Below are 11,997 nucleotides of genomic sequence, written 5' to 3'. Positions count from 1 at the left end.
TGTTTATTTCAGTTTTTACCCTATGGTTTGCCTAGAAATGATACTTACGTGAAGGCGAAATTGTGGTGTGAATGTCACGGCATGCCACTCACGTGAAATGAGGAGATGCGCCAACCAGATGGTTAGTACATAGAAGGATGCAAATTTTGATAATGACAAAAAAATATCTGAGAATGCCAATGAAACAGAACATTTATTTCTTATTATAAGCTATGTAACAATGGAACATTCTCATTATACGTGGTGTGAAAAATAAAATAAATGTCATTTGAGCACTGAAAATGTAATAAATGTATGTTACAAAAATACATTTATTTTCATACTGACTCCCACACACAGAATTATTAGAGTTTTTGCAATTCATACACACAGATAAAAAGGAGCATAAAAGGTAACTCCACATTCCCAGTCACATAGGAATGTTCAGTAGGATGTGCAAGGTCTTAACATAATCACAAAATACTTAAAAATAACTTCTGAACTAACAGGAATCATAATTTACCTCGATAACTTAAGTCTCTGTCATATAAATAAAAAAGAAAGCATGTTCGACCACACTGAAAAATGGCTGTATGAAACACAGGTACGTACTTTGTCTGCAAAAGAACTTACACAAAATCCACACTCGCTCTTCACTTACTCTAACAAATTCTCTTATTTACAAACATTCACAGGAAAGGTCCTCCGACTAGTGAGTGGCCAAGTAAAGCCTCAATCTGGGGGCACGGCGGGTGCCACATGGTCACACAAGGACCAGCCGTCACGCCTTCTGTGTCTGCCCCTGCCCGTTGGCCGCGATGGCTGCCGAGGGTGGCTGCTGACCTGCCACCTGCTGGGCATGTTCCGCCTGCGTCTGCAGAAGACGCGTACGCCGCCGTGTGTAGTGCTGCCACAGCAGGATCTGCTGGTCATCGATGAACTTGGCACACTGTGCACTCACAACTTCACGGCGGAAGTGCTCGTACTGTAGGAGATCTAGGAAGTGCAGGCACATTGGGTACCTGAAAATAAATTTATATATTACTTCATATGGAACACAGAAATCTTAACATATGCAACTGAAATGTTTCGAACCTCACTTCCTATTCTTTTGTTGCTAAGAAGCAGCACATTACAAAGCACACTGTTGGGTATCAGAAGTGATGGTGGCTATGAATGGGAGGGGGGCAGGGGAGTTAGATATTTACAGCAGTAGCAATAGTGAAACATTTCACTCTTCTGTTACCAAGAAATAAATGATTACAGTTGAAGCGACATCAAGTTTAACTGAAGTCATCACTTTGCTAGTGTTATTTTATTAACATTGTCTTCAGAACATTCTCATACATTAATATTCTTACTGAATGGGAGCAGTTTCATACCAACAGAAACTGCATTGCAGCAACAGAGCAGGAATCAAATGTGGAACTTGGATGATCCAATGAAGAGGTAGAAAAACTAAAGTAAAATTATCAGATGTGAAGCAAGGAAGAAAATACAACATCAATACAACCACCGCTCAAAAGCCTTAAAAACTACATTTTGCAGTACAGATTGCTGTTAAACATGCAGGAGGAGAGTTAGTGAGATTCTGGGTGGTACCGGCAAGAATATGCAGCCATGCCAACTCCAGTGCCATGGCAATCTGTGCTTGGTTGCGGATCCACCGCACTAACAGTGCAATCAAGGTAGTACCACAGAATCTCAACTGGGTTTAAATTTGGAAAGTCTGGTGGCCAGGGGCATACAGTAAATTCATCCTGGTGCTCCTTTCAACAACACATGTATAATGTGAGCTGTGTGACATGCTTCATTGTCCTGCCAATAGATGCCATGGTGCTGAAGGAAAACAAACAGTAGTATACCAATGAAAGTAAATTTTTGAAACTGTAATGTAATTGGGCAGATAAAAAAAAATCTACTCACCAAGCAGTGACAGGAGAACATAATAAAAATATTGAAATTTAAAAGCTTTTGGAACCAGTGGCTCCTTCTGGCAGAAAAAGCTGATGGGGAAGGAAGAGGGATGAAGGGAATGGCCTGGTGAGGTCTAGGAAATGGGGAGAGTTTGGAAGAATCAACCAGAGCCCCGGGTTAGGGGAGACTTACCCAAAGGGCTGAGAAGGAAAGACATGATTGCTGGGTCCTTCACCTGATGAGATTTGAAACCAAGAGAGCCTGGAGGTGGAAGATAGGGTAATACACAAGACAGATTACTGACAAAAATTGTGCAAGAGTTAGTAAGAGCAGAAAGCAAAGTGCACCATATGTGGTAGAGCTGGGGTGGGGCAGTAGTAGTGGTGGTGGTGGAACAGGCCATAACATGAAAGATACATAAAATTAAAAGGGAGTGAAGAAAAGAACAGTTACAGAGAAGAAATTCTGAGATCAAAGAAATTACCATACATTTAAGGACAGGTAGGTGGCCAGAACCAAGGCCATGATGTAATGCCGTTTTCCACCTGTGCAGTTTTGAGAGACGCTTGTCTGACAGAATAATCCAGATGGCACATTGTAGTAAAACAGGCACTGAGGTCTTTATTCATGTTGTAGAGCATACTCTGCAACAGAATGTTTTGTGTTGGCAGTATATCCCTCTACCTATGAACAATCATTCTAACTGACAACTTGGTGGTAGTCACGTCAATATGAAAGGCCGAACAAGAGTCTCACCCCATCTGGTAAGTCTGCCCTGACCTGGGGTTCTGGGTGGCTTTTCAGAATTGTATCCCTTTCCCTAAACCTCTCCAGTTTTTTTCCTTCACCTCTCTTCCTTCCCCTTCAACTCTTCTGTCAATAGGAGCCACTGGCTCCAAAAGCTTGTAAACATTAAATCCTTTTGTGTGTGTTCCCCTGTTGCCGCTTGGTGATTAGATTTTTTTATCTATCCATCTGCATTATAATTACATAAGAGCTGGTACACAACTGGAGTTGTTTCACATGTTGCTCTAACTTTGACAGCACATGTTTTACCAGTTACAGGGCTGGTATAGGTAATAATAGGAAAGTGCATGGGGCAAGTGTTACAGTGGGGACAGCACAGATGAAGTTATAGGTTAGGGAAATACATGCAGAAGGAGTATAGGGTTCGACACAGATAATGCAGAGACTGGGAGGCTAACAGAAGGCTATTCTATTGTGGTGGGCACAATATTGGACAGAAAGGACCTCATTTCAGAGCATGATTTTAGGAAGTCATAGCATTTCAAAGTAGCTAATTAATAAATTCAAGGCCTGGATAATAGTGAGTCACAAGAGGTGTACTACTAAGCTGTTTATTGGAAGGATCAGCAGTATCAGGATTGGATGTGATGGCCCAGGAAATCTGCTTTTGAACTTGGCTAACAGGGTAATCATGTCTAGCGAAGGCTGGATGAGAATTGTGTTGTATTACTGTAAAAAGTCTCGTGAACAATGTGCTCTCTCTCTCTCTCTCTCTCTCTCTCTCTCTCTCTCTCTCTCTCTCTCTCTCTCTCTCTCTCTAGTGATCTCTGTCTAGTGTAGTCACAGTATAATTTAAATATAAATTAAAACAAACCAAGAATGTAAAACTGAGTGGCAGAGCAGCTGAAAATGATTGGTAGTTTGAAATACCTGTGGTGTATGAAACAGGTAAATGGAATGAATGATAAGGAGATAAACAAACTGGAAGGTGAGCTGTTAAATTTCATAAGAAGTGAGAGGAGCGATATGAAAAAAAGAAATCTCCAAAACAGTAGCAAGGTGATACTGCCACTGTTGTGGTTTTCAGTCCAAAGACTTTCACAATGTAGCTCTCAATGCTCACCTACACTGTGCAAGCCTCTTCGTTTCTCCAAAGCTACTATAACATTTGTACCTGCTTGTTTCTAGTCACTCTTCAGTCATTATCTACTATCTTTAAATCCTCCCTCCGTCTTCTCTCCAGTATAAAATTAAAAATCACTTGGTAGCTCACAACCAACAAATCACTCCTACTCAAATTTCACCACAAAATTCTTTTCTCCACAATTCCAATCAGTACCTCACTACAAGTAAAGCAATCTACCACATAATCTTGAGCATTCTTTTGCAGCACCGTATTTCAAAAGCTCTTGTTTTCTTTTTGCTGACACGTTTATTGTCCACATTTCACTCCCATGCAAGTTATTTTGCTGCCCAAGAGACAAAATTAATCTAGTTTTAGAGTCTTCTTTCATGGTTAAGTTCTTCAGAATGATTCAATTTAATTCAGCTGAATTTCATACTTCTGATAGTATTAATTTTCTGAATTTGTTTTCATGGCACTATTCATTCTGTTGTACTGATCATCCAGGTTTTCTGCCTCCTCAATATTACAATGTCATGGACATACCTTCAAGTTTTTATTTCTCTATCCTGAACTTTAGCTCATTTTCTAAATTTCTCTCTGGTTTCCTTTACTGGACACTTAATGTACAGACTGAATAACATTGGGAACAGGCTACAGCACTATGTCACACACTCCTGAAGTATTATTTTCTCTTGTTCTTCGTCTCTTAACTGCAGTAGTTTCCGTACAGATTGTAGTCCATCTTATGTTCCCTGCATTTTATCCTGCTTCCTTCAGGATTTTGAGGATTGTACTCCCAACAACATAGTAAAAACATTTCTCTAAATCTACGAACACTACGGACGAAAGTTTGCTTGCTTTCCTTCAGTGCATCTTCCAAGATAAGTCATATGGTTCAAACTGTCATGTATTCCTACATTTATCAAGAACTTGATCTGATCTTTCATACTCTTTGTCCTTCCATTGTTTCATAGATATTCTGCATCCATGACTTACTGAACTGATAGTTTGGTAATATTCACACATGTGAGCAGATTGACTGATTAATTGAGAGCGGTTATGGGACCAAATGGCGACGTCTTCAGTCCCACGATCCCGAAGTGAGTCAAAGAAGAAAGAGGATGATCCAGTGATGGGAGTCTAATTACAAAATAATGAACATTAAACACACACAGTAAAGGCATAAAAAGTGAGACCAAATCAAAAAACTGAAAAAAGGGGGCAATCATGAGGTCACAGACCGAGAAGACTGTAAAAGAAGTCCCACCCACAACCAACCTACTCCTGCTCCAAGACTAAAGCAGAACCTTATATCTGGAAATAAAAACCACTTTCACAGAGGAAATTGAGGACCAGTTCAACCATCCGTGGATTGTCTGCTAATATTAAATTTAAGGAATCGGGAAGACTAACACGAAGGGCCGAAAGAAGGGAACATTCCACCAATATGTGAGATATTGTCAGTCTGCCTCCACAACCACATTGTAGGGGTCAAACGTTATGTAAAAGGAAACAATGGGTGAGCGGGGTATGACCAATGCGTAAACGGCATCAAACAGTGGACTACTACTGAGGGAAGTGAAGCAAAGAGTGCCAACTGCAGTAGACTCCTTGAAGGTGCAGAGTTTATTACTATGAGCAGTAACGATCCAGATGGCATTCCACTTTTGCGCGAAGAGAGATTTGACACACATCCGCATATCCACAGCTGGAATCATGCAAGAAAATGGAGATAGGTATCTGCTTCTCCAGTCAAACGGTCAGCCAGTTCATTCCCTGGGATGCCCACATGACTTGGGACCCAGAGAAAGATGACTGAACACACAGGTGAGCAGCTAATATACCAATCATACTACATACCAGGTCCGTTCTACACTGCAGAAATGTAGGTCATGAAGTACAGAGAAAAACAAGGTACAAGCAAGTGAAATGAAGGTTCTGAGAAACTGGGTGGATGTAACAAAAGTGTAAAATATGAGAAATGATAGAGTTAGTAGGGAGATAACTTGAGCAACCCCTAGAAGGGGAGATAGGTAAAAAAAGATTGATATAGTATGGGCAAATGAACAAAATTATGAGACAAGGTTGCCTAAGAAGATGGGAGGGATGAAGATGGATGGTCAGAGATCAATGAGAAGGCCCAGGGACAAGTGGTTGAAAGGAATGTGAATAAACATTCAGGTGAGAGAAGAAGACTGGGTCATAGTAATGACACGGAGGTGACAGGAAGAATTGACAAAATGGAAAGGATGGAGCGACTTGTGTTCTAACAAAGTCCTTCCCGTGGCATATAACTGTACAATATGATTGTTATGATTAATTAAAATAGCAGTACGAAGACACGGATTAATTTCCGAACAATGTTTTGCCAGAATGATTCCAGATTCATACTGCCCAGATCAAATGCTACCTTATCTTCTATGTACAAAACAACATTCCATTTAATTTTCAGGTTGGCACTTCTGTGCTAAATTTTGTTTTTAGTACTTTATAATCAAATCAGCTGAAATGAATACCATATTGTGAGTGATTTCCAAGAAGACAGAAGCTGCACTCTACATGGGAGTCTTACTTCTATTATGACACTATAAACCATGTAGAAATTTGGTGTTCTGTTTAATTTAACTTTAAGTAACAAGTAAATCAAATTAAGAGAGATATCATTATAACATCGTTTGGTCAACACTGTAATAATTACATAACAAACCATCATGTCAAAGTGGCTGCAGCCAAAGAGGAGCAGTGTCAGTCAACATTAAGAAGAGGCTGTATAATGCTGAAATCTTAATTACAATTACTGCTAGTGTCATTTGTATATTTTATCAATGTGCAAGTGTAAAAATAATAAATATTATGCTTTATTTTATTCATTATTAACATAACAAAAGGAAAATTTCATTGGAAGTCAATAAAAGCTGTGGACCTGTACTTCTCGATGAATTGACAATGCCAAAAAGATAAGAATAACCACAGAAGTTGCGTATTTGGGAGTCTGCACACACACACACACACACACACACACACACACACACACACACTCATGGGTGAACACTTCTTGTACACTGCTGTACTGGGCTCCTTTTTGCTTTTTTTTTTTAAATCCATTGCTAAATTATATTTTACTCATTTAAGGTGTAGCCCGTATTAAAAACATCTGCTAAATGAAATACAAAGGCCATGAGAGCACAAACAATGTCCATTAGACATTGCGAGTACATTATCAATAAATATTTAAAATAATCACAGTTATGTTGTCATACAAAACAAAATGCCTACATACATAGTACAGCATCACCTAAATACATTCTCAATATAAGTTCTCAACTGACTGGGCTGCCATTACAAGACCTTGCTACCAATGTATGCCATCATGTGGCTTAGTTATAAGGCTGTAAATGAATGGGAAATTAATAGCAAAAATAATATTAGAAAAATGTGAAGATAATAAGATAAAAACACCTATGAAGGAAACTACAAGGCAGTAGTTAAGAGTGTATAAACAAAAATACATCAATGAAGCACACAATTTGAGGGCTTGTGAAAAAGGGGTGAAGGGAGAATTGGATTGGTTGGTTGGTTGGTTTAAAACAGAGGGGGCAAGGGACCAAACTGCTAGGTCATCGGTCCCTTGTTCCAATTAAAATAATTCCACAAGGGTGGGAGTAAAATAATAGAAAGGAGAAAACCACAAGAGTGACAGAAGGGCAACAAACACTAAAATGGGCAAAGTCTGACAATAAAAATACAGAGAGACGTAGAAGACATCAAAACAAGACAGCAAATTATCATGGCTGGCTGACCATGGGAATAAAAAGGAGAGGCCAGCCACTCTGCAACACATTAAAACCTCCACCCTAAAAGCACTAGGATGGAGGGGACAGAGGGACAAAGGACATGCGCTTCAACTTAGATCAAATGATAAAACCCACCCTCACGAATAAAGAGTGAAACAAACTGTTGTTGAGGCACTGTCGCTCAACACCGAAGGTAGGGTGTTGGGAAAGTTGAAAGTACACCACAGAGTGGCTAAAAGTGGGCAGTCCAGCAAGAGGTGACAACCATCCTTTGTGAGCCACAGCGACACCAAGGTGGGTCCTCGCGATGGAGGAGGTAACCATGTTTTAGCCATGTATGGCCAATGCAGAGCCGGCAGAGGACAACTGATTCCCTGTGAGAAGACCGCATGGAAGACTTCCATACATTTGTAGTGCCCTTAGCGACACACTGTTTGTTGTGTGTACTGTTATGCCATTCCACCTCCCAAAGCTGAGAAAACCTGTGGCGTAAGACAGAACGCAGGTCAGTTTCGAGGACGCCCACCTCCAGAAGCTGTCTCCGTGTGGCCTGTCTGGCCGGCCTGTCGGCAAGTTCGTCGACTGGGATTCAGTGTCTGGAGCCGACACAAACACCACTGAACGACGGGACCATTCCAGGGCATAGACGAACTCCTGAATGGACACTACCGAAGGATGGCAAGGGCAGCATTGGTCGATAGCTTGTAGGCTGCTCAAGGAGTCAGTACACAGGAGAAATGACTCACCAGGGCACAAGCAGATGTGCTCAAAAGCACAAGATATGGCCGCCAGCTCTGCAGTGAAAACACTGCAGCCATCTGGCAAGGAGTGCTGTTCAATATGTCCTCCAACATATGCAAAGCCTACCTGACCATTACCCATCGAGTCATCTGTGTAAACCACTTCGTGGCCCCGGTACATGTCAAGAATCAAGAGGAAGTGATAGCAGAGAGCCGCAGGGTTAACGGAGTCCTTAGGGCCGTGTGAAAGGTCCAGAAGAATCTGCAACCTAGGTGTACACCATGGAGTTGTACGTGAATGGACCTCAAGGAGAGGTGGTAATGGGCAGAACTACAGTTCAGACAGAAGGGACTGGACGCGAACCACTATCATAAGCCCTGACCTGGGCTGCTGATATGGGAGATGAACCGCTGTGGTTGGGAAAAGGAGACAGTAATTCAGATGCGCAGGAGAACTATGAACATGGGAGAACTGGAGTCTTATCGTACAGAACAGATACGAGTACAAGGAAAATGTAATGTTAGCATATTTTTTAAGTTTCACAGATGTACATAATTTTACCTATACTTATCTTTTCCATGGCATAAGATTAGTTAAACATTGTATAGCATTATCAGATACAAAATTATGAAAAATAGACCCACCTTATGTTCTAAATGATGTATACGTAAGCCCAAACGGGTAGAGGGAGGAGGGGATACTTCAGACATAGTGAGAAAATCATTTAAAGGACATATGGTGCTATTTTACTAGCAATTTTTAATAAAACAATGAAATATCTAATATCTAAAGGCAGTATATGCACTTACAAATTCGATTATATGCCACTGCACCAACAAAGTTAAAATACAATACATAAGTGTAAAGGTTTTTCTGAACTTGTTTACGAAGAACTAAGCAGTAATGAGAAAGAATGTTTACCAAGCCTTGTTCTATAGTACAGATGCATACAGAAACAATATATGAATTTTTGAAACCTAAAAAGAACATGCTCGTACTAAATTTTCCTTGCACTTGTCTACTATATAGCATATCCCCTCTGTTTTCTCTTCATCCTTTTCCAACAAGCCCTTAAATGAGTAACATGATCTATTGATGTATTGTTTATATATTTCATTATTTCCTTTTAGTTTCTCTCACAGGTATTTTGCTCCTATTATCTTTACATTTTTCTAATACTGTTTTTGTTATTAATTTGTCTATTTACTTTCCTTTACACTTAACACCACTATAACCATATAAATATGCCACCTACTGACATCTATTAGTAGCTAGGATTTTTAATGGCAGCTCACCAACAGTTGAGCATGAACGTAAAGAATATACTAAGGAGGGGCTACACTGTGTGTGAAGGAATTTTGTTTAGCACAAGAACTTAACTGTGAATTATTATTTTATAAGTTTTCTATTTTTTATTATTTTTTTTTATTTTACTTTTAATGTCTAGTGAATGTTCTCCTTGTGCTCTCATGGCCTTTGTATTTTGTCTGGCATATGTTCCGAGTATGGGCTAAACATAAAATGCATCCAATATAATTTTTTAACAACAAGGGATCTGTTGTCTTTAAGCAACTCATCATAGCTGTATATAAGAGGGGCTCACAATTTACTTTACAGTCACAGGCCTGACTATATCGCAACTTCAGTTTACACACAATGTGGTTGATACACCAGCCAAATAATGATGTATATCTTTCACTCAAGGGTATACTCCATATTGTTTGTGCTTTGGAAGTTTTCTTCACAGTATATTTCAGACATGTAATGTGGGGGTTAACATTTTATGAAGACTGAAGTGGAGAGGGGCCTTAGGGCTATCACCAACTCAACAATTGACTAACAGCACTGTGCTTCACTAGTCATTATCTTTTGGATGCACTTTACTTCCTCCAACCTTTGAGTTACCCAGCCATTTATAAGGGGGTCTATAATTTAATGTACTTTACGAACCACAGAGAAATTCAGCACCTAGGTGAAAGCAAAACTTCCTCCAGAGAATATACACACAAGATGATGATTACTTACTTCAGGTATCTTGCATATTCAGGCTCTTTCCAATACAGAAGGTATTTGAGATAGTTGATGAAAGCTTGATCTTTAAAATAACCTCGTTGAGCCAAAACTGAAATAAAAACAGTTGGATTACTTATCAGACCTTGATACAAACACCGTAGTCATAGTTGACTGGATTCGAATATACCATTGCTGTAACACTTATTAGTAACTGTTAAGTATGCCTAAAACATGCCGATGAATTCTCATTTTACATTTTATGTTTAAAGCAATTTACTGTTTCTTCCAACTGCTTGGTCCAAAAAATTGTCAGCATAGAATTAGAGATGATGTGTTTCTCCACAAGACTAAACAGTGTAATAAGAGTTAGTTAAAAAATACAGTAACAGTAAGAATACAATTCTAGCTGCTGCTCCTCTTTGTTTAAGTACTACCTGACTCTGCCCATGTTCATGAAGGTTCATCTCTGCAATGGGAGCTAAGAAATGCAATCAGGGTGTCCTACGATTCTACAAAAAGTTTGTCCGAGTTTGCCAGGTTTTCCTAGCTAAGTTTCAATTTTTCCAGGGTCATACTGTGTTTCAACCCCAACCAGTTTATTCTGATTGATTTCTTGACAAAATCTACAAACTTTGTCAATATATAAGGAATGTAAAAGGTCTACACTCTGAGTTAGAAGGAAAAAACCTTAAAATGAACAACTTTAATTCTACCCACAATAAAGTAAATGTACTAGAACCTGCCAACAAAATTTTTATAATGTAATTTAAACAAAAAAGCTAATGGAAAATTAGAATGAGACAAGGTTGCAAAGAAAGTAAAGCATTATTAAAACATATTTACACTGTGACCAATTAACTGTAGGGAGTGCACAGACAAAAAACCGAGCATTATCTATTTTGGTCATAAAACGCAAATTTTACAAAGAACTCTACGAATAAGTTTCAAATACAATTTCAATAAAATGATTGTGGAAGAAACAATAATAGACTAGTCTGATGAGGAAACGTACTTTAACATTAAGTAAAATCACACAAAGGTGGTTATTAGTGTTAAAACTACTACTTCAATCTAAGAAACCTCTTTCTCAGCATTTTCCTCGAGTTTTGTTTTCATACTCATAGCTTTTCTCTGCACACTTTCTTCTCTCTCTCATTTTCCTTTGAGGTCTTCCGAGCTGCCTTTCCTCTGCTACTTTTTCACTGTACCTCCCCTATGCACTTTGGAAACTGTATGAGCTGCTTCGTGATAGTCACAATTTAACACCCCCACAACCTTGAACACGTCATTAACAGCACGAACAGTTACAAAAGAGGCTCCAATAAAATTTTTGACCAGAAAGCAGTTGCCAGAGAAACCTTTTCCAAGGCTGGCATTGCCATAGATACTGCAAGCAGACTCGATAAATCTCTTCGCATTTTCAAATCCGCTTTTGACCCCGATTACAATCACTGACTGATGTGAACACAATCCCCATCAAATTCTTTGATGAATTTCCTTACTGGCATGATCTGCACTCAGTTCTGAAACTCGTGGGCAGCATCAATATCATGACCACCAAAGCGATTGAAGGTACTGATATTTAACAATTCTATACCAAACTGTCTCCTCTCATTGTCAGCTTTAATTGCCCCTTCCGAGTCTAAACGTGGAATGCCCTCCATAGAGAAATATGCCACG

General features: G+C 39.3%; 1 protein-coding gene across 1 annotated transcript in view; it reads right to left on the bottom strand.

Annotated features, from left to right (window-relative positions):
* Nucleotides 1–203: 203 nt before the first annotated feature.
* LOC124711638 (mediator of RNA polymerase II transcription subunit 31-A) overlaps nt 204–11,997 on the bottom strand; it is a 31,224-nt gene continuing 19,430 nt past the window's right edge. Inside the window, exons 3-4 of the mRNA XM_047241824.1 lie at nt 10,330–10,426; nt 204–1,001 (exon numbers count right to left, since the gene is read on the bottom strand). Of these exons, the coding sequence (XP_047097780.1) occupies nt 761–1,001; nt 10,330–10,426 (338 nt within the window). The 3' untranslated portion in view covers nt 204–760. The remainder of the gene's footprint in view (nt 1,002–10,329; nt 10,427–11,997) is intronic.

The sequence above is a fragment of the Schistocerca piceifrons genome, chromosome 8 (assembly GCF_021461385.2).
Source record: "Schistocerca piceifrons isolate TAMUIC-IGC-003096 chromosome 8, iqSchPice1.1, whole genome shotgun sequence".
NCBI classification, from domain to species: domain Eukaryota; kingdom Metazoa; phylum Arthropoda; class Insecta; order Orthoptera; family Acrididae; genus Schistocerca; species Schistocerca piceifrons.
This window is presented reverse-complemented; position numbering and strand designations above follow the sequence as displayed.